At 41.4% G+C, this 22249-nt stretch overlaps 4 protein-coding genes across 5 annotated transcripts; 2 read left to right on the top strand and 2 right to left on the bottom strand.

The window, feature by feature from the left end:
• Positions 1-1013: 1013 nt before the first annotated feature.
• Positions 1014-4260, bottom strand: pgam1b (phosphoglycerate mutase 1b). The gene is made up of 4 exons (XM_058639633.1): positions 3858-4260; positions 2535-2809; positions 1980-2160; positions 1014-1651 (listed from the first exon to the last, which is right to left on the bottom strand). The coding sequence occupies exons 1-4, from the start codon at positions 3994-3996 to the stop codon at positions 1482-1484; spliced, it is 765 nt and encodes a 254-aa protein (XP_058495616.1). The 5' UTR covers positions 3997-4260; the 3' UTR covers positions 1014-1481.
• Positions 4261-5975: 1715 nt separating this feature from the next.
• Positions 5976-12493, top strand: pi4k2a (phosphatidylinositol 4-kinase type 2 alpha). The gene is made up of 9 exons (XM_058641365.1): positions 5976-6464; positions 8371-8571; positions 8650-8781; positions 9081-9234; positions 9849-9910; positions 10053-10152; positions 10719-10852; positions 11049-11108; positions 11413-12493. The coding sequence occupies exons 1-9, from the start codon at positions 6126-6128 to the stop codon at positions 11572-11574; spliced, it is 1344 nt and encodes a 447-aa protein (XP_058497348.1). The 5' UTR covers positions 5976-6125; the 3' UTR covers positions 11575-12493.
• Positions 12494-13241: 748 nt separating this feature from the next.
• On the bottom strand, positions 13242-16032 carry avpi1 (arginine vasopressin induced 1). The gene is made up of 3 exons (XM_058640196.1): positions 15740-16032; positions 14071-14497; positions 13242-13449 (listed from the first exon to the last, which is right to left on the bottom strand). Exons 1-3 carry the CDS (start codon positions 15864-15866, stop codon positions 13242-13244), a joined length of 762 nt encoding a protein of 253 aa, XP_058496179.1. The 5' UTR covers positions 15867-16032.
• A 1361-nt stretch (positions 16033-17393) lies between these two features.
• si:ch211-284e13.5 (uncharacterized protein LOC793850 homolog) lies at positions 17394-21157 on the top strand. 2 transcript variants are annotated; one of them, XM_058639530.1, is made up of 3 exons: positions 17394-17985; positions 19393-19710; positions 19905-21157. In XM_058639530.1, exons 1-3 carry the CDS (start codon positions 17508-17510, stop codon positions 20465-20467), a joined length of 1359 nt encoding a protein of 452 aa, XP_058495513.1. In that variant the 5' UTR covers positions 17394-17507; the 3' UTR covers positions 20468-21157. The 2 variants fall into 2 exon arrangements, with proteins under 2 accessions (XP_058495513.1, XP_058495512.1); XM_058639529.1 differs by having other exon boundaries at positions 19881-21157.
• Positions 21158-22249: the final 1092 nt, after the last annotated feature.

The following is a 22249-nucleotide window of genomic DNA, read 5'->3' as shown; positions in this document are numbered from 1 at the left end:
ATTAATTCACTTTCAGTGTTTTCTGAACAGTCCTCGAATGTCCATTTATTTTTCAACACCATGTAGCCTACAGGATTACCAGGAAATGTACATCTATGCCAAATGAAGTAAAATATATATATATGGAGGTTATGAGCTTAGATTGAATGTATAATAACTGGAATGCATGATTTTATGTTTCAATAGCCTTACAAACTTTTTCAAATATCACAAAAATACTGACCTTTAGCAAATGCCATGCCATATGCATTAATGCAGATGCAATGGTCAAAAAATAACTACGAATAGTTTTGTTTCCTTTTTACATGCCAATACACAATTATCCATTACACTTGATAATCAGGTGAAATGTATTATAGTATTCATGTAACTTGTGTTTTGTGCATTATGAAAATGTTATATTGTGGCTCAGTTTCATGATTGTATTTGAATAAATCCACACCTTCACAGTTTGGGAGTTTGTGGGTTATAGGATGAAAAAGATGCAAAAGCTCTCTAAAGTGGGGGTCACTACAGCGGATCACCTGTTATCATCCACATATTTAATTTGGCAGATATTCCAAACTGAAATTACAGAGAAGAGGTCTTTAATCTGTCGCCGTCAGCGTTCTACCACCATTCTGTTTTTCTACCAGTGGTTGGCACCATTGCACAAGCAAACACCACTTAGAGGTCTGTGAAGAGTGGCCAATCAATTCAAGGCTGACATTATGGTATCCACCGGTTTACATTTAAAAATGGTCAAAACGAATTAAAAAAAAAAACATAAACAAATTAATAAATCATACATTAATAAATAATAATGTAGCAATCACATCCCCAGAAGTATTAATATAGACATATACCTGGCCATACAACAATTGTAACCTGTAATGCATCTTATGCAAGTTGTATGACTTTCCCTGTTAGAACTAATAATAAATGACTATTACTTTCCCTGAGAGGACTATAATCTTTACCCTGTCATAAGACTAAAGTTTTGTTGCTGGGAAACAAAACACCAGACACAGATATCATCACATACTGGCTCACAATATTTATTTTCTTACAGCAATCATATTTCAGCAGTCCAGAGCAAATTGACTTACCCCTTTGACAACAGCCAGTGTTACTTGATAGGTTATACTATTCCCACCGAGCTTTACCTACACAGATTGTTTATATAGGAAGAAATACGTGGAATGAGTGTGCAGAGTGAGTCAGGTAGCTCCTACCAGCTGGTCCCCGATTGGCAAAATTTGATCTGTGTTTAAAACAACTGCGGTCTATAGCCTAATAGCGAAATGAGTGTTTTAGTAGGTGACAACGTAAAGACCAAATTTGATATAGTATATTTGTGTGAATGATGGGCATTAGTACAATAAAGTGCACATTGTGTTTGTGAAAGTCTGTAAAGACACACACATCAATTGACCTTGTTTTCACTTGACAACTAAACAGAAATGATTGATCTGTACTCTCATCCCTAAGCCAGGACGAGTCTATTTCTTGACTTTGCCCTGAGCGGCTACAGCTGCCATGGCCTTCTTGACGGTCTCCTCATCTCCCAGGAACTGCATGGGTCCAGTAGGCTTCAGGTTCTTATCCAGCTCATAGACAATGGGGATGCCTGTGGGCAGGTTCAGCTCCATGATGGCCTCCTCTGACATCCCTGGGGAAAAGAAATAACAGTTTGCTGTGACTTCCTAGACAGCTTTTGCAAACGCACAGGGCCAAGTTCAATTTTGTTCAATTTGGATTTTGCAAAAGTACAAAATTAAGTATTATATTATTATATATCAACTTTTCTGCAACATATTTCCATTATTATATACCATACCATATTATTGTGAGCAGCATAAATCAAAAAATAAAAGGACATGTTTTGATGATTTTTATCTGGGGATGTAGGTTATGGCCCATGGTGGAGGTTAGTGTGACAACTTGTTGTAAAACATGAGCTGGCATGAAAGTCACCTCACGTGTCTCCACTCTCTTACCTTCAAGATGCTTGACAATGCCTCGAAGACTGTTGCCATGAGCAGCAATCAGCACCCGCTTTCCCTCTTTGATCTGTGGAACAATCTCATCGTTCCAGAAAGGCAATGCCCTGGCGATGGTGTCCTTCAGACTCTCACAGGAGGGAAGCTGGTCCTCAGTCAGGTCGGCATAACGCCGGTCCTACAACAAAAGACAGAAGATGTTGTTGTGCGTTGTCGAGGACATTTGTGACTTACATCTTTTAAATAACGCTAAATAAAATATCATTCTTCCATAAATATGGTGTGTAGATTAATATAAGCCTAACCAGTGTTTTTGGAATGTTTCATGTTCCCAGATGGCACATATCCCCACAATTATTGTTTTCAGCATTCACCAGTTTTCAGAATGACTGCGGTAGAAGATATGAACAATCCTAGCATCAAAAGCTCAGCCATCTTTTATTAAACATCGTTGCCTATGTAGTTTTTCTTCATCATATGCTGTAACCGTGTGATGTCTTCATTCATAAGAGATTCATTCATCTTTTTTCATCCTGCTTCACAGAGTCTCACCTTGCTAATGGTCTGATAGAAGTCATGGTCCTCATCCATGGATGGGGGAGGAGTGTCAAAGGAACGCCTCCAGATCTTGACCTGGGCTTCTCCGTGCTTGGCTGCAGTTTCTGCCTTGTTCAGCCCAGTCAGGCCACCGTAGTGACGCTCATTTAGGCGCCAGGTCCGGTGGACAGGCAGCCACATTTGGTCGATGTTATCCAGAACAAACCACAGGGTGCGGATGGCCCTCTTCAGGACAGAGGTGTAGCAAATGTCAAATTCATAGCCGGCATCTGAGGTGAAGGAGAGGGCAAGGAAACGATGGTAAGAGGGAACGACTCAACCAATATCAAATGTGTTCTTTTATACGGGAGAAATGGTGTATGATTCCAATAACATTTCAGGTCTTAATTATTTTTACTACTTGATACACAGATGCCGTGCTTTATTGTCTACTTCTTTAAACATTATTTACAAATCTTTTTAAAATAATATTGGATACAGTAATTTTGGACTAGTATCAGATTCTGATACCAAGTTTGAAATCAGCTCATCCCTAGTTTCCCATACTTGAGAGTAGGGATGGGACGATACCACTTTGGTGTCTGATACCGATATCTATATCACAAACTCGAGTATCTACCAATACAGATACAGTCATTTTAGACCATTGATGAACTATGAAGCCGTCGGCAACACATTTGTGCCGAGTCATTTCAAAAGATGCGATTCTCCACAACTGCGTAGCAAATATTGTTCTCCCAAAAAGAAGAAATAAACAAATCAAACATGACTCCGCTAAATGCTTTTGCTGATGTTAATTTGTACACAGTGAAGTGTGTGATATACAGGAGTTCTGGATAGAATTGGACGTCACATTTTTATCATTCCAATAAAAATGTGACTGTGATTTTGACCAATATTGGACCGATACCAATTCCCATCCCCATGAGAAATGTACTGTTCACCAACAGGAGTCTGCTGGTTCCTCCTAAATCTCAGTATGAGACAAAGCCTTTTCCATTCTCAAAAAAAACTATTTTACGTATTTTTTTTCTTGTAAGACACTTTGAGTGTATTTAACTCAATTGCTCAGCACTTTGTAAGGTGATAAATAAAGCAATTTCTATCAGATTTTAAGTGAAAATATAAGTACTACAGAAATAAGGAGTGATTTACAGCTGGTTCATGCTGTGTCGCAGGGGTGGCCCTGCTGATTCTATATATCTCACGGTTGCATAAGCACTGTCATGCTGCGGCTTTAATCCACAGCGCGAGTGAGTGAGTGAGTGAGTGAGGAGCTGAACAGGCCCCGGGACATAATCTGTGTTATCACTCTACCTCTCAGAGCCTCTCCCCCTCTCTTTGCCTCATGCTCTCCGGTCTCACTCAGGTCCGCGTCGAACCAGCCGCAGAAGCGGTTCTCCTGGTTCCAGCAGCTCTCTCCATGACGGATCAGGACCAGTTTGTACGCAGCCATCCTCACACCGATGCCCTCTGCGGTGTATTTCCGGAAACTTTGGATTATTGAGCGAGTCTTCCCAAAACGCGGCAGCAGGGTCCGCAGATTTGACTTCACTCAACAGAAAACACTACAGGCGGCTACAGAGCAGTGGAAACAGGGTTTTTTCCTGTTCTTTCGGTCCTGGTCTGGACCGGGGTCGGTTCAGGTGCCGCAGCAGCTCTGTAGATTTGACTGCTCTGCCTGAACTTGACCGAGGAGCTCTCTTCCTCTCTTCCTGCCGCTTTCCACCAATGAGAAACCGAGTTGTGCGCGAGGGGAGGAGGCGAGAAGCAGGAGGATGCGCACAGCATCACGTCCGCACAAAGTGCCGCCCTAGGAGTTTGCGCTTGTGTTTGGCTATCCCATCTAATATTATTTCTTTGTTTAAAGGACTTTAAAGGAGATGTAAATGTTCCTATAGATGCAACTGTGTTTCTAGTGGCAAGTCAAGAATAAAAACAAGGCAATAACACATCAGCTTTTCACTCAATTTAGTGTGTCCAATGTACCTAATGCCCATATTGCATGTTTTTATACTGTGGGAGGAAACCCACGCACACACGGGGAGAACATACAGGCCCTTGTTACAACCAGATCTCAAACCGGGGTCTTCTTGCTGCAAAGGCAAGAGTGCTAACCACTACACCAAACGTGTGGCCCCTATACTGGTCTGCCTTTACTGAAAATGTGTGTAGGGAAAGTGTTAGGTTACTGCCTCACACAGGTTTCTCTTGACTCACAAAGTCAAATTTGTAACATTTGGCTGAATCTGAGCAGAAGATAGCCCTGTACATGTCAGAAGTCATCCTGCTACTGCTATCAGCAGTCACATAGTCAATAAATACAAGTGACCCCGGTCCACTGGCAGCCATACATGCCCATGCCAGAACACTGCCTCCTCCTCCATGTTTGAATGATGACGTGGTATGCGTTGAATCAGGGTCTCTCAATCCTGGTCCTGAGGACTCACGGTGCTACATGTTGTCTCCAACTCACCAGGTTCAAATGAAAGAGTCTTTATCAGGCTTTTGGAGCTTGATGACGAGCAATGGTGGCTCTTTTTCATCTTTTTAAAAAAAAACAAAAAAAAAAACATTTATATACTGTGTATATACGTATACTTGTTTCATTTAACTTTTTTTTAAAATGTATGCTTGTTACGCACCAATGATACCCGAACAAATTCCTTGTATGTGCAAATCATACTTGGCAATAAAGCTCTTCTGATTCTGATTTTGATTGGAGCAGGGAAACACATAAAACATGCAGGGCAGTGGGTCCCCAGGACCAGGATTGAGAAACACTGCTTTGAATCATGAGCTGTTCCTTTCCTCATCTTTGTTTTATCTGTCCAGAGAATCTTTTTCCAGAACTCTGTATTTACGTTCAAACATTCTTGACTTGGCTGGGTGTAGTAAAGGAGTTTTTCTTCACCATCAGAAGAATTCAGCAATCATCCACTTGACTTGTCTTCCAGGTCATTTGGTGTTGGCCTGACAGGTGTCAGGCCTGTGAGGTAGCAGGCCACATAATGGTCATTTATAATTTCTCAAAAGTTAATGCATTTTTTTGATCAATCACTCAAATGAAAGCTGAGAGTCAAGACTTTAATCATCTTGACTGTTTGATTTTAAATTCGTATATATGTATGTTTACATACTGTATATATGTGTGTATATTATATACATGTATGTACATATACGTAAATATATATATATATATATTTGTATATAAACTAAAAGTTTTTTTCTTTACATTAGTTTACATACATAGTTCATGGTAAAGAGTTAATCCTGCACTCACGTGTCTTCCGTGGGCGGTATGTTTGTGTCCAATCCACGCGAGAGTGCGTGTTGTTGACAGCGGGAGTTGGTTGCTGATTGGTTAAAAATCTAAACGCTCAAATGGTACCGCCTCTTCCCGGAAGCTGACAGTCATCTGATTTGTTTTTTCATCTCCCCCAGCGTTTCCTTGTTAGCCAGCGTCAGTACTAGCCAACACAACAACCCTTCCACTCTCTCCCCTTCCTCTCTTTCGTCCTCCTCCCTCTATCTTCTCTCTATTCTGGAAATAAAATAACTCCGCACCCAGCCTCTTCCAAAGACATGGACGAGACGAGTCCTCTTGTCTCTCCGCTCCGGGACTCCGGCGAATTCAGCTACTGTCCCACAGAGCCCACCAGCCCGCGGGGCGCGTTTGGAGGCACACCGGGGTCTGTAGTTCGCATCCCTGCGGGCAGTCCGGAGCGCAGCAGGGAGAGACAGCCGCTGTTGGACCGGGATCGCGGGAGCTCACCGCGGGAGCCTCATAGGAACGAGTTCCCGGAAGATCCCGAGTTCAGAGAGATCATCAGAAAGGCCGAACGAGCCATAGAGGAAGGGATCTACCCGGAGAGGATCTATCAGGGGTCCAGTGGAAGCTACTTTGTCAAAGACTCTCAGGGGGTAAGAGGAAGAGGAGCAGCAGCTGCTAACTCACTTCTACTAGTTACCACCAGTCACTGCCATGCTAACGACCATTTCACTGACCATCACAAGTGCGATGTGTTTGTGTTTGTGTTTGTGTTACTGTGACTGATACAAGATGCAAGAGTGTTTTGATCTAAGTGACCGTCGCTTCTGCAAAAGGCCTCTTCTTCAACCAGCCCGCAATGACTTGGCAAATTGGCTTTTAGACATGTAAACAAAACATGAACATACACGATCAAGTTTAAAGTCTTTCAAAATGGAATACTACTTTGTTATCATTGGGCTATCTAAAATATACAGTACATATACAGCATATTACACTACACTGGAGTTAAAGTGTCTTATAGCTTATAACCAACTGAGTGACTTTGGATAATCTTCTTAAAATATTTGTGGCCAAAGTGAATTCAATCAATCCATTTGTCCCTCTAGAGCATAGTCAGTCCTTAAACCTCTTGCATGTATCATGATAATTATCATGAGTGACTGATTTGAAAAGGATTTATCATGATAACTTTTTTTGGGGCAATTTCGCAAAATTTGTCCTCTTGCTTCATCCTCTTTTTTTGGTAATCAACAGTTCCCTGCTCATCAGCTAGTGTTCTCATAGGGCCTCTGGCCTGACTCTGGTACTTACTGATAAGTTTACTAGTCCTGATTGCTTGCTTGTATTCACTCTTACAAAAAGCCTTCAGACACAGTGGAGTCCAAAGGTCTGAATCCAGTTTTTGACTTACCTTTGACCCCATTGTATTCACGTCACTTGATACATTTGCATGTGAAATACATACTCTTCAGGATTTACATTTATGTAGTATGCATTTAACCAGTTCAGTTCAGTCACTTTCAGCTTAAATGTTATTGTGGCTGTGCTGCCAGGTGTTTGTCATTTCAGATTTTTCTGCTGAGGCAGGAAGTCTGCTAGAGAACCACCATCTCTAATAAGGCCGTGACACTGTTGTCAGCAGTCACAGATCACATTTAGTTTTATTCATTAATTCACTCAGTTTTTCCCATGTTGGCCTCTGATTCCAGTGCATTGTATCTCCAGTCTGAAGTTGTCATTTCAGAACACACGTCCAATTAGGTGCAGCACTTGTCATCACTTTCAAATTGCCACAGTCATGACAAAAACAATGAATCTCCCCAATTTTGTGATCATGTCAGACTGACAGTAATCATTGATCAGCAGTCCTGGAGTCGTCCAGGAAAAGTCTTGAGCAACTCATCTCCTCCCACCCTGCACCCATTTACAGTGTGTATTCTGTTGCACATGCATTCTGTTCAATCTATGGCTAAAAAAACAGAAGTGTGTCTTTTGACTTTGTGGCTGGATCCTCAAAATGTTTCACATGTGTTTGAATCAGTCAATTTAAGACAATCTAGCTAAGTCTTTTTTATGTGCTACTCTCTCTATTCCTGAAAAGCTTACAAAACAGAAACAACTATTGTATTCTCATTGCTTGAGGTTCTAATCCAATGGCGCCTTCCCCAACACCCCCTTCCCTTCCCTTAGTTAGTCACCAGTGTGCTTATATAGTCATGTGCTAGCTCTCTGTGCGGATATAGTTTTCCTCAATGACCAAGTTTCATGTTGTAGCCTGGCCAGTGTATGTGCTTTCCATTGCTTATCCAACAGTGATCACGGCCTATAAAGAAACACTGCAGTTTCATATTCTGCAGAGCACAGTGCCTGCGGACAGTTTCGTTTCATGTCTGCTTCAGTGGATTTAACCATCGACACATTTTCACTGTTTAAAACCTAGCTTTTCAGTGTCCCTCCTGTATGCTCTGTCTCTGTCTTATTTTTTTTAAATGTCTGTGTAGAGTCCAAATACTAGATTTCTGAACCTTTTTATCTGTATTCCATTTTCACTTTCAGAAAATCATAGGTGTGTTCAAACCCAAAAATGAAGAGCCCTATGGCCAGCTGAACCCCAAGTGGACCAAGTGGCTCCAGAAACTATGTTGTCCCTGCTGCTTTGGTCGAGACTGTTTGGTCCTGAACCAGGGTTACCTCTCAGAGGCCGGGGCCAGCCTGGTCGATCAGAAACTGGAGCTCAACATTGTTCCTAGGACTAAGGTATTGGCATGCACAGTGGCACCACGTTTCAGGTGTACATTCTTTTCCCCTCTCCTAATACATCTCCTCCTCTTTTAGATGGTGTACCTGGCTAGTGAAACATTTAATTACAGTGCCATAGACAGGGTTAAGTCTCGAGGAAAAAAGCTAGCTCTGGAGAAGGTGCCTAAAGTGGGACAGCGCTTTCACAGAATTGGATTACCTCCAAAGGTAAGATAACAATTATTACACAAGTCATTTCATTTGGTTGATGCTGTTCAGTGAACTTAAACGTCTTGTCTACTTTTACTTTTTTTTCTCTCACTGATGAATTGCTTGTAAAAGAAAAAAAAAAGAAAAAACACCGCTAACGACTGACATCACATGCTATTTTTGCTGCACTGGATGTGTTTGGTTTTCTGTGGGGATTTTGAACTTTAATACGGTTCAGCAGATTATTGACACTTGCATTACTGTGTAAAAGCGTGAAAGATGTAACCAATGATGGCTCATTGCTTCACCTCCTCCAGGTTGGTTCCTTCCAGCTCTTTGTTGATGGATACAAGGATGCCGATTTCTGGTTGCGGCGCTTCGAAGCAGAGCCTCTGCCTGAAAATAACAATCGTCAGCTCCAGCTGCAGTTTGAGCGACTCGTAGTCCTAGATTACATCATCAGAAACACAGGCACGTGTTCAGAGTGGTCAGCAGTTGTTGACAACCATTAATCAGAATGTATAGTGTTATTCAAGTTAGTGTGGAGTATATTTATGTATGATGTTTGAGGCACTTCTTCTAAACTCAATCATTTCCATTGTCTGCTACTGCTTATTTATACTTGGGTACTTGAATCTGACAGACGTCTTTACAAATTCAGATTTTACATATGATACGTAGATGAGCATGTTTCAATGTTAAAATGTGTGAAACATATGATGCAGTGTTTTTTTCCTACAAATAAATGTTGTCATACATTGATCCAAACTTATACGTAGAGCTAATCTAATATTACAAGTACTAAAAATTGTGTCGGCTGCTAGTTGGCTGGAATGCAGGTCGTTAATTAGTGTGAACTAGTTACACATGGCTAATAATTCCTTAATGTTATTAGTGATAATTATGTGATATCTGTTTTTAATGATAGTGATTTTATTGCATCTTCCATTTTTTTTTTCCGTATTGCTATTTTCTTGTGTGCCTTCACCACTAATTCACATAGGGCTATACAGTATACTCTGTGTGAGTCTTCCTGTTGAAGTAAATGTACATACTTGAATTTGAATCCTTTATTTGATTTGCAGACAGGGGAAACGACAACTGGCTGCTGAAGTACGACTGTCCGATGGACTCTGTTGGGAGCAGGGTGAGGATATACATGCCAATCGGAAACTAGACATGCATTTTGTTTTTTACTGGCTGTGCTATGTTCCGTCTGCAGTATGAGTTTGTTTGAATGAAGGACCAAGATTGACACCCTGCCCTACTCCCTCACACCTTCTCTGCAGGACACAGACTGGGTGGTAGTAAAGGATCCCATCATTAAGCTGGCTGCCATAGACAACGGCCTTGCCTTCCCTCTCAAACACCCCGACTCCTGGAGAGCATGTAAGCACTTGCGGTGGCATTGTTTTGACCAGTCACTTCTCAACCCGAGCACGATGTTAAGTCATACTTTTGGAGAAACGTCTTCTCATTACATTACATTACATGTCATTTAGCAGACGCTTTTATCCAAAGCGACTTACAATGGAATTGAGTAAAATCAGCCAGGGGTGGAGTCAAACTTGCGACCATTGCGACCATGATATCTTTTCAAGAGTATGTTTAGTGAAAACTTCTATGTAGTTTCCCCAATCTTGCTCTTTGGTGACCCATGTCCTGCATGTTTTAGATGTTTCCATGCTCCAACACACCTGATTCAAATAAGTAGGTTATTTTCAGGCTTTTGCAGGGCTCGATGACGAGCTGACTATTTTGACTCAGGTGTGCAGGGCAGGGGTCCTCACTTTTTTATAGCATCTGTTGCATACATGCATATGCAGTATAAGTATACGCATACTGTACATTTTGTAAAATCGAATTTATCTGCTGCATGCAGTTCCTGCCCTCCATTATCAACTTTAACTAACTTTCTTTATATGTATAATCCAATGTTATTTTCCAATTGCCAGATCCATTTTACTGGGCGTGGCTTCCCCAAGCCAAAGTTCCTTTCTCCCAGGAAATCGGAGAGTTGGTCTTTCCCAAACTCTCTGACCCAAATTTCATTAAAGACTTGGAAGAAGATCTTTATGAATTATTCAAGGTAAGAAGAAAAGACTGGGATTAACTGTTCTTATGATGCGTAAAAAATTGTGAGAAACCATGAGGAAGTTGAGAATCTGACTGAGAAATAGATGTGTTCAAATAAAGGGAAATCCCAGATGGAGCTGCAGATGAGTCAGATTTGTGGCTATAAATACCATGTGTAACAAAAATGTCTTGTCTATTGTGTCTCTCAGAAAGACCCTGGTTTTGACAGAGGACAGTTTCACAGACAAGTAGCTGTCATGAGGGGACAGGTGAGTTTCCTCCTCTTGATTGTTAGCATCTGTCAAGATACAGCACAACCTTCCCACAGCAGGGTCTCTGTCACTCGCTGCAGAAGCTCGGTTCACGCCTGTATTGACTTCTAGCAGCTTGTTTTTGCGCTTTAGATTGTTTGTGAGAAACTATCTGAAAAATGTCTTTAGTGTCTTCAGTGTCTGTGCAACAGAAGCTACACACGTAAGCGTTAAGTAAATTAATTATTTGCTTTAAAGCATGAAGTCACAGCAGGAATATTTGTTTTGAAACACTTTTTCTGTCTCCCATTTTATCTCCCAGATCTTGAACCTGTGCCAAGCCCTGAAGGATGGTAAGACGCCCCTCCAGCTGGTCCAGATGCCCCCAGTAATTGTTGAAACAGCCCGAGCGCCTCAGAGAGCCAACAGTGAGTCCTACACACAGAGTTTCCAGAGCAGAAGACCATTCTTTACGTGGTGGTAGGAAAGAAGCAGCAAAGACAAAGTGGAGGAACAGCAGGGAGCCGGAGCAGCGGAAGGAGGGAGATGTGCCATTGAAAAGCGATAACAGGTTTTTGTGCTTACATGGATATCTTCGCCACCCTCCCCCCTCTCTCAGTATGGATAATTTGGTTAAAGACAGAGGGTGAACGGGTGGAGAGGTGAGGCCAAGAGGAGGAAGAATTTCACAACATTTCTTCCCCGTTTGCCTCTGTGCCTTGTGTGGAAGTCGGTAAAGAATCAACGAATAATGAAGTGTCTGTAGCTTCCTGCAACAAAGCAAGGTGTCATACTTTGCTGTTGGACTCTTGCGTGCATATAACATTTGCTCACATGCATGCACACCAGTCAGAAGCCTCTCATACTTTTTTTTTGGATGCATTCCATTTTCTTTCCATTATACCCATCTGCCTTTTTTAATATTCACTTCCCTGTTCTCTCCCATACAGTTAAATTCACAGACATAGTGAAAGCATCACATCCACTACTGGAGCTCTGAGTTTTCGTTATTAACAAACATAGGAAGTGTTCATTGTGGTTGAGTCTTAAAAGATTCATGGGAATACTCCTCTTAACTCCTGCAAGTCATCCAGACACTTTTGGGATAAAGAATCATTAACAGTTTAAGGTCAGATAAGTATGACCTTTTTGTTGTCCCTTCAAACTGATGACAATTGTCTGGACTGCCAGCTTGGACGGTGAAGGGTCCACAAGTTCAGGTTGTCTGGACCACATTGTTTTGTGTTCACCTTACGGCTCGTGTTGGGATGGACCTCGGTAAACGACAAAGTAACTTCCTGCTGTACTAAACTGACATGAAATGTATTGTGACAATGCACTGTATAATTTGTATGTAATATTTAATTATAGATTATAATTAAAACATACTCAATTAAGACGTACGTGAAGGGTATGCAATGCGTGTGATTACAGCTGTGGGTGTTATAGTCCATTAATAATGATTATAATCAGGAATGTATGACCTCCATCGAGGAGGACACCTGTTTGTCTCTTTGTCTGACTGTGAGCAGCAGAACTCAGACACAGGTTTGTTTGATTTTTTTATTATAAAGCTTTCAAGATAGGGAAGTGTATTCACGCCGTGTTTGTGAACGGTGCCACTTGAATCCTCACAGGAGAAATATCATCTGGCTCTGTGTTTCAGCATCTTTCAGCTCATTGGTTTCATAGCCTAGCGCTATTTCACTGTTTGGGTTCACATCCACAGCTCTCATTAGCATTCACTCCAGTTGCCGCGCCATTGTGAGATGAGAGAAAAAAATGACTGCAACTGAATGTTGATGTTGTTTATTTCTGCAAGGGGAGATGCAATCGTCATTTTTGTGTTTGCCACAAAAAATGGTTCCGTGCCATCCACGAGGGTGATTGACGGTATCTTCATTTGCCCATCTGGAGAAACGAGTAGCTACTGCTGCAATGGAAGCAGTAGAGGGTGCCTTGCTCAAGGACCCTCAAGGATGTTCACCTTGCTAAACTACTGCTGACACTACACACTGCTGCTTAACTGTTGGCTTCATTCACTAGTATGCCGTTGTACTGCGGTCTAACATGTTGCATACAGGTACATGAAAGTTAGAACATTATAAAAACACTCATAATTTCATCGTGCGTTTCATTGCTAGTCAGATTTCAGTGCAGAATGCGGTGAAGGTAGTGTTCAGAGTGACTGGTACTGTCCTGCCTGGCCACACCCGCCCTCCATGAGGATGGTTTTAATGGTGTCTGGTTTTCAGGGATGTTTTCCTCAGCAGAAGCAGGCAACAGGAATTCTCCCTGACTTGGCACTGGGGCAGTCTCCTCATCCTCAACAGTATAGTCTGATAATGGCTCCTCGGTCCTGGAAGACAAACAAATCAACTCTGGTTTGGTTGAATAACTACAGGCCTGGTTATTACATTTACCATACTAAACAAGCAATTAATAAACCTGATGTCGCGGGTAAAATGCTGCTTTGTCAACTTTTTAATGTGTGTGTTTAAGTCCAAAGTGTGTTGCTGTAGTTGTCTCAATTTTATCACTACACCTCTCAGTAGACTCATGCCACTATTTTACCATTCTGTGGCACTTTGTTACACCACCAACAAATCCAATTTAAATTTCATCTCAATGAGGAATGCTGAAAGTACCCTCTGTGTGTGTGTGGTATGCGGAGAGAGGAAGACGGTCTTGTGATGTCATGCTGAGTTTGTTAGGCACATGACAATTTACACACTGCATTTTATGATGCAGGCAGGGAGTTTGGATCCACATTAGGCAGGGTCCTGCACATTAGGAAGTCAAAGTAATCCAGAATGTTTGGTTATTTATGAGTAAGATGAGAACAGAGGCCTACTGTGCCACCAATAATTAGGTATTATGAGAATGTCTCACTTCAGTTCTCTGCTTAACTCTTCGTCTACACATCACTTTTCACATCTTTTCTTTACTTTTTTCAGACCCCTTGCCAGTTGTCACTTACTTGACACACCCTGATGCTCCCAGCCACTTGTGATCTCTGTGTCCTTCCACTCTGATACCTGCTTTGTTCCTTGCTCGGACTCTGAGTCCCACCAAGGCCTGAGCAAGCCTCGCCTCATCCTCTCTCTCCTCGCCCTCCTTGTCCGTCCTCTCCTCTGCTCCCTCTCGCCACACCCGCTTTGCTCGATGTTTGGCATCTCTGTCTCCTGCTGCTCTGTACAGCCTCTGCAGTTGGTGAAAGTTGACCCCCGTAAAGATATTAGAGCATCCGGACTTCCTGCCGCGTCGATTGAAAAGTTTCCACTGCACAGGCAGAGCTTCCTCGATGAATGCTTGGGCTTCTGCCATGTTGCACTGTGAAGAGCTTCCACGTGGTGAGATGGAGCAGGGAGACGATAAAAAGGGAAGAAGGGTGACGCGAAGAAAAGCTAAAAAAAGGCAAGTGAAAGGAAAGAGATTACAGCTACAGATTACAAATGAAGCTCAAACCTTCAGCCCCCAGACACAGTTCCATGGCTACAGCCAAAACACTAAGATCCCTTTGCTGGCATTTCCTGAGGGACAAAGTTTTATCTCTTTATTTATGGGTCTTAAGTGCGTAGGTAGAGGTGACACATGTACACAAACCCTCTGATGTGTGGCTCCAACTAAATCATGAGCCAAGAGTTGGGCCACGAAATATAACATCCATCATCCATCTTGTACCGCTTTTTCCTCCACATGAAGGTCACGGGGTGCGAAAGGCAGGGTACATATAAAATATGACCAAACAGTGATATTTATTTAACTAAGAAACACAAAGATGCAAAGTAACAGAAAACATAAACCAGAAAATATTTACACCTCATGAAGATATTATCATCAATTTGTTCTCAATAGAGATTTATTTCCAGTTGGATGTCTGTCTACACAGTCTGGACCATCCAAACCTGATGATGTCCTTTAAAAGAATTAAACCCAGATTGGCACTCAGGAGAACACATACCTTCAACAATTTCCCAGGTTTTAGGATTAATGAAAATACGTCTATCCACCTGCACTGGCGTCAAACAACCCCACATGTGATTGTCTAGTTCTTATAGTACGAGTCGTATAAACAAAAAAAGGAAGTTGTATTTGCTTTTATTTGAATGTACTTCTTTTTTCCTTTTTTTTTTAATAATTCTCCAAACAAATCAGCCAAAAACATTGATTTGGGTTGTATAATAAAATTCAACAAAATTGCACTAATTACAGCAGATATAGATTTTAAGTCACAACTTATTGACTGACTGAAAGTATAGTCATTCTGTTTTGATAATCAATTAATTATACAATCTTTACAAGAGATAAAGTACAAAAGTTTCTGATTGGGAAATTTTTGTCTTCAATTTTTTTAAATTGATAGTTGAAGAGATACTACAATGTTCTGTTGTATGACCGAAATGACATTAGCATTAAGTATGCAACATTAAGAAATATGATGGAAATCATACTACTGTATAAATTAATAATAATTTATATAAACAAATAGTTTTTTATGTCACTGGAAAAGCTGTTGATTAAAATTATTCTGTAAAAATATCCCGGGTGATATTATTCACAATTGTGTCCTGTAATAACAAAGAACAGGTTTTATCATTTCAGTGGGAAACCCTGAGAATGATGTCAAACACTGAGAGAGTGCTTACCTGAACCTCTGTTGTTTGAGAGAAACCAACACCAGCCGCGCCACACGCAGACAGACAACCTTATTAGTACAGTAGCAGGCAGACTACAACCTTTACCCACACCCACTAATTCCAAGCTGACCCACATTCGGCCGGGGGCCTGTGAATAATCAAAGAGTAATCCATTAATGATGTCAGGGTCGAGGTGCTTACCTCACAACTAAGATCTAATCTGCAAGTAAAAAAGGAGTCTGAATTAAAAGCCTATCAGCCAACATGAGGACAAAGGAAAGACAGGAAGCACGTAGGGTTACATAGGTACTTTTGCTGTTGTTTCAGGCTATAAAAGGCACCACAGTCAAATTATTGCCCCAGTAAATGAAAAGAGAAGCTGCTATAAACTACAGAAGGAGTCAACTATTTGACCAAAGTACATAGCGATGTTATAATCAGCATCCCAGAGGCTCTGTCATGACTTTATGATAAATCATCATTAAACAGGAAAATATCCATCAACTTGACTTTATCAAAGATATGCCATGTGTTTGTGTATTCAGATATCGCATTCATATTCAAAGTGAAGTGTGGTTTACTAAAGTTAAATTGAAAAATGTGTTCATTCATTCAATCATTTCACTTGTTTAGGTTATTTAATATGTTTAAAAAAACAAACAAAAAGAGACGACATACTAAAAAAAAAAAAATAAACTCAAACATTTAAAACAAATAACACTGAAGTGAAAAGAAGACATCCTTTTTCAAAACAGACAAAACTGAACAACATACATTTCTTCACAGTTGCACAGCTTAGTCAATTTGGTTAGTTTTGTTCGTACTCATTTGTTTTTGTCTGAATTTCAAAGAAGTTGCGAGTCATCGCTTGGTGATTTCATGAACTTCATAATCGAGTCAGTAAATTCTTCTGAGAGGAACTGTCACACAGAATGTGAGACACGTGGACACAATGAACCGATCACAGCCCCTGTGTTTTGTCCAATGGTTCCTGAAGGCAACCTAATTAAAAACAAAATAATAAGCAGGTGTGCAGGTTGGGCAGCCATTTTAAAGCTTAAAGCATCCTCCTCTTCATGCTGTTGCTGAACTGTTAAAGGTGCCATTTTTCCCCCCAAACTGACCATGTGTGGACTGTTGACTGTTTTGCTCAGACCTCGACTGGCCTTTGCGCCAAGGGCAGGTATAATGATTCAACAAAAAGCAAGTTATATCTTCAGCAAACCACCAAAACATAGTGTTACCACAATGGTAAGTTATATTTTTTTTGTCAGTGACTAGAAAATGTACATGTTAAAGGTGAAGTGTGTTTTGAAACTAAGACTGTGCCCTAAATTTATGATTTTTATTTATTTTTTATCCCACAGGAGTCTGTGTTTGTGCTGACTGTGCTACATCTTGCAGTCCTTGGGCCTTCTGGTTGGGTTTTGGTCAACTTGGAGCATTATAAAAGCCGTTCCTGATGGATGACGAGGCCTTGCAGGAAGCACTGTGTACAGCCCTGATTACAGAATATATGTGGTGTTGTGTCATCTGAATATGATAACATAATAAACGAAAGTTTGTCAATTAAACTTGTCAACATTTTTTTTATTAACTGGTGCAGTTCAGCCTCCAAATCACTAGGTGGCAGTCTTCGGCGAAACCTAAGGTTGGACATGTAAACACTGTACATCCGCATTTCGCACCAGCAGAGACAACTAGTCGTAGAGTGGTCATAAAATAGGCAATTTGTAAAAAGATAAGATTATAGAGCTAAAGTGTCATTGAACGCAGCATGAAGCCGCAGCTGACTGAAGCCCGGAACCGTCCCTCTGTGACAAAACCCGCCGAAGATGAGGCTGCGCTTTGTTTACAGGAAGAGCTGGTTGCAGCGATATACGGAGCATTTGAAGTGGCTGTGCAGATAGCAGTCAGAGACGTGAGGAAACTGCTGGGTCACACACGAGGAGACGTTTATGAAGAGATGAGACGAGAGAACGAGTCTCTGAGACAAAGACTACAGAGAGCTGAAGCTCGCCTCGAGGACCGAGGAGAAAGTCCACCTCTGTCAAAGCAACCGCTCAATGCTGCGAGGCATTCGGATCAACACAGCCAAACAAACCTGTATAGTAGTAGAATCGAAGGTGACGCACTGCAGCCTGCTGGCGCGCAAGATGAACATGAGAGCGGAGATGAAGTGCGGTCATCTGCTGGTGATGCTGAGACACAAATTGATTCTCCTTCAGAGGAACCAAGGCATGCAAGTATCAAAGGTCTGGAGCTGTTTGTTCAGTCTTTCCCTCCATTCTTTGTCAATTTGAGTTGCAATAGTATACATGTGGCTCATGTGGTGTGGTGATTATACACAGAAGATGCATAATAAAAAGTGATTTTATTTAGCATGCATCGATGCATTTATCCTTGTAGACCTTTAAACTGATCAAAAGTGTGATTTAAGTGACTCTGAACGTGACATGGTTGTTGGTGCAGCAGAGTAAATGGTTTATAAATGGACACAACCAATAAGTTATATTTCATCAAGTAGGTGAGCATTTTTAAGTGGCTAAAATCTCTTTCCTTCATGTCCCCACTGTCAGCCATGTCTCACTGAGCACTTGACCCCCTGTCATAAGGATTCTCAGCATAGGGAACGCACATAGTGGGGCTGGGTGGGCTGAAAAGTTCATAGGCTGATCATGATCCAATGGTCGAATTTGACCAAATGTAATTTGTTTTTCAACATGGTCTCCCTCGCGGTCTACACACTTCTTCCATCTGTGTTGCAGCACTTGGATACCCGTGGTATAGAAGCTCTCATCCTGATGGTCAAAAAAGTTCTCAATCATCAGTCCAATACTGCTTCATGTTGGAACAGAAAATAGTCAGAAGGTGCCAAACCAGGAGAATATGGAGGGTGATCAAAAGCCACAGTCATGCACAGCAGCCATTGCAACCACACAGTCATGTGCTGGAACATTGTCCTGATCAAACAAGACCCCCTTTGTTAGTTTTCCTGGTTGTTTTTTCTTGGTCTCTTTTTGCCGCTGCCTCAACAAGTTGGCATGTTACTCTCCATTGATGGTTTGGTCCTTCTGAACACAAACACAATGCCTTTAGCATCCCAAAAATCTGAGGCCGTCAACTTCCCCGTCGTTCCCCTTCCCCGGCCTTCTTTTGAGAGGATAAAGAGGGGTGTTTCCACTGCGACCAACCTGGTGTGCTTTTGTGTGCCGAGGTCAAAAGCCATTGCACACACCTAGTGGAAATCTTTGACATGCCAAGGTTGTGCAGAATGTTCTCTCCTCTAAGGGAGATGCTCACAGCAGATATGGGTCAAATTGAAGGCTCTTCATATGCCTCTAGAATTCAGCTGCCCACATGGGCACAGTTGACAATGCTGTGCTAAGCAATCATGTCAGCATGGATATCCTTTTTCTGCAGATATTTGATAACACTACGGTGCCAAATTTTGTCCATGGCCATGAAATGTCTCAAATTTGTACTTTTTTTTATGTGTATCTGGAAAGAAACAATGCAGTTACTATTAAAGAAGGATTTAATGATGCATGTCACGTTTCATTGCTCTGCCATTACTCCTTCTCAGTCAGTTTTTCACAAATTGTAAAATGTGTCATATCAGTCATGTCCCCTTGTTCAGTGCCTTGTGATCTTGTTTACAGAGGTCACTGGAGTCCCCACTGTTCATGTGATGAAGGCAGAAAACATTAAGCCACCATGTCAGGACTCGTCAGCTCAAGACAACCACATGCCCTCACTGCTCAGCAATGATGCCGAGTTTAGATCAGAGCAGGTTAAAATAAAGCAGGAGAAGCCTGAAGAGGACGAGCAAGATGGTTCATCATGTTGTTTAGACTCTGTCAAAGTGGAGGATTTCAGTCTGGAGTCTGTGTTGGAGATACAATCCAACATGTTGGAAGAGTGGGAGCTTGAATTGCCAGAGCAACACACCCGGCTTCCCTGCACCAGGCTGACTCAGGGTAAGATCAAAACAGTGAGAGCCTGAAGCAATCACACAAAATGCTACCAAGCAATTGTAGCATCATATACTTGGTACTGTATTGAATCAAATTAAAGATAATAAAATAAAAGGTTAGACACACAATTATTCAATTTCCTTCAGTTTAACCCCATACTTATTTTTCCACAGCTCATTCTCCAAATATGATTACAGGCCTCCCACCACCCACAGATCTGCCACCCCTATCCTCTGAGTTCCCCGTCATCCCGCTGCCAGAACCAGCTCCCCTCTCAGAAGCCCATCCAGAGATTTATGGAGTCCACATGAGGACCAGCCAAAACCACGGCCACACCATAGCCAATTTCTACACCTGCAAGTTCTGTGGTCAGCTCTTCCGCTTGCCCAGCCTGCTGCGGCGGCACCTTGGCCAGTGCCCGCAGAAGCTCCAGCAGCATTTTCAGCCTCCTGCAACAGGAAGCAAACGAAGCAGACTGCAGATTTACCCTCCAGGCTGCAGCCCCTTCCACTGCACGGTGTGCAACCGAGAGTTCAACCGCATGGAGAACCTCAAAACCCACCTTCGCATACACACAGGAGAGAGACCGTACACCTGTTCGGTGTGCTCCAAGTGTTTCCGTCACTCTGGTGCCTTAACCAGACACTTTCGTATCCACACCGGAGAGAAACCTTATGTCTGTGAACAGTGTGGAAAGTCATTCAGAAACTGTGGGGGGCTTAAATTCCACCAGCGCTCACACAGCAAACAGCTACAGTGAAGTGGAAAGCACATGGGATATAATCTGCTGATTTTTCCTCATTATTCATTATATTTTCTTTATTATTTATGCTTTAAGGTCTTTTTTTTACAGCACTATACAGATGACAAGTCCTGAAACTCTTAATTCTCTGGACAGGCATGACACTTTATTTACAACTAGTAGTCCATAAGGTAGTCTTGAGTCACACCAACTGATAGGCTATCATTCCACAACAGGCATTCTCCTACTGCATCATATGTCTGCCATTTTTTTCCCTTTGAGACAACAGGAATCATTTTTAAAGGCTCTTACAGTGAAAGCAAAAGTGCATCATATATGGTGGTCTTTGTCAAACCATCTATTAGGTTAATGATGCAAATTCAGTCAATTTCATCACTTAATCAGTAACTGCAACCTGTACATGTTATTCATGTCTATCTTGTTTTGCTATGATTTGTTTCATTTATCCAAATGTGCGTCTTAATTTGACATTGTGGAAAATGTAATGGAAATTTCTCAGAAAGTGAACTAATCGTGTGTTTTTGTTGTTCTCCACCTCTGTAGATGTGACAGTGGGAGCCTGCAGGCAGCAATCTAATTGCGAAATTTGATTAAGTAAGATTTATAACAGGAAAATGTATGTGCAATTATAAAAAAGTCAGACACTGGAAGAAGCCCTTGTAGAATCCCAGCCCAGGCAGTGTTGACAGTCAGTGTTTGAGAAATATTTCTAAAAACAATTGCCAAGTTCATATGAAGTGATTATCTAAGGATGGCTTGGAGACATTCAGATTGCCAGTAGGGGACAACAGAGAACATATCATACAATGTATGACAAACTGAATAAATCAGTGGTATTGATATTAAATTCCAACTAAAGAAAGAAAGGAAGACATTACAGTTGGTAAAAACTTAGGTTCAGTTAATGTGTTTTCCATGTATTGCTAATGTGTGCAGAGTGTGTCAGTACCGCACAGATAACATGCTAAATTTAACCTGTGGTGCAAATTTAATCTGGAATTTACGAAATAATGCATAAACCTACATGGTCAACTTTCTCCTGTGTACCAAATAAATGGTTTTACTCACTTCAACAGGTAAAATGAGAAGTTAACTATGCTCCGACAATGACAGAATACTGAATATGAATTGTCTGTGACATCTTGTGTTTCACTTATCCTTGCCTAACTGACTCTCTAATGAGAAAGTGCTAATCCACTGGGATTTTTGTGCACAGCCATCTTAATTTGACAGAGTATGATGTGGGAAAAGTCGAAATATGCAGTTGTGCAGCAGTTCTCTGGATGGACATGCCTTGTTGATGCAAGATTAGAGGAGAATTTTACTTGACTTGTTCAAAATGATAGAAAAGCTACAGTTACTCAAATAACCACTTCCAACCATTACTATCCACAACATGTCGAACCCTGAAGCTGATGAGCTTCAGGTGTACAGCAACGATTTTTTTACTGTACAGTTGTAAATAAAAATCCTGCATTAGCACTTTTTAATTGGAAAAATTGTCAAATTTCAGATGCAATAAAAACTACATTTTCCACAAGTTGGACCAGAGTCTTTTCCAAACATATATGACTACTAGCATAATGGGAGAAATTTCAAATTAAACCGTCCCATATTCGCACTTTTTAATCAAAAACATTCTCAAATTTGAGATGCAATAAAACATTCTCCAAAAATTTAGATAAGACATTTTAAAATACATATAATCTAATGTTACAGCTCAAGATCGTCCCGCTCTGTGATCGACTGCATCACAGACCGCCCCCATTTTGCATCGTG

Source organism: Solea solea, chromosome 10, assembly GCF_958295425.1.
Source record: "Solea solea chromosome 10, fSolSol10.1, whole genome shotgun sequence".
Classification (NCBI taxonomy): Eukaryota; Metazoa; Chordata; class Actinopteri; order Pleuronectiformes; family Soleidae; genus Solea; species Solea solea.
The sequence above is the reverse complement of the archived record's forward strand: the minus strand, read 5'-3'. Positions and strand labels throughout refer to the sequence as shown.

Excerpts from the sequence above, each read along its gene's own strand:
- pi4k2a (XM_058641365.1), top strand. The coding sequence starts at position 6,126 with ATGGACGAGACGAGTCCTCTTGTCTCTCCGCTCCGGGACTCCGGCGAA. Across the intron at positions 6,465-8,370 it reads TTGTCAAAGACTCTCAGGGG|AAAATCATAGGTGTGTTCAA; the intron begins GTAAGAGGAAGA and ends TTTCACTTTCAG. Across the intron at positions 9,235-9,848 it reads TTACATCATCAGAAACACAG|ACAGGGGAAACGACAACTGG; the intron begins GCACGTGTTCAG and ends TTTGATTTGCAG.
- pgam1b (XM_058639633.1), bottom strand. The coding sequence starts at position 3,996 with ATGGCTGCGTACAAACTGGTCCTGATCCGTCATGGAGAGAGCTGCTGG. Across the intron at positions 2,810-3,857 it reads AGGGGGAGAGGCTCTGAGAG|ATGCCGGCTATGAATTTGAC; the intron begins GTAGAGTGATAA and ends CCTTCACCTCAG. Across the intron at positions 1,652-1,979 it reads CATTGTCAAGCATCTTGAAG|GGATGTCAGAGGAGGCCATC; the intron begins GTAAGAGAGTGG and ends TCTTTTCCCCAG.
- avpi1 (XM_058640196.1), bottom strand. The coding sequence starts at position 15,866 with ATGTGGGTCAGCTTGGAATTAGTGGGTGTGGGTAAAGGTTGTAGTCTG. Across the intron at positions 14,498-15,739 it reads CTCAAACAACAGAGGTTCAG|CTTTTCTTCGCGTCACCCTT; the intron begins GTAAGCACTCTC and ends GCCTTTTTTTAG. Across the intron at positions 13,450-14,070 it reads GGAGCATCAGGGTGTGTCAA|GACCGAGGAGCCATTATCAG; the intron begins GTAAGTGACAAC and ends TTTGTCTTCCAG.
- si:ch211-284e13.5 (XM_058639529.1), top strand. The coding sequence starts at position 17,508 with ATGAAGCCGCAGCTGACTGAAGCCCGGAACCGTCCCTCTGTGACAAAA. Across the intron at positions 17,986-19,392 it reads AAGGCATGCAAGTATCAAAG|AGGTCACTGGAGTCCCCACT; the intron begins GTCTGGAGCTGT and ends TCTTGTTTACAG. Across the intron at positions 19,711-19,880 it reads CTGCACCAGGCTGACTCAGG|CTCATTCTCCAAATATGATT; the intron begins GTAAGATCAAAA and ends ATTTTTCCACAG.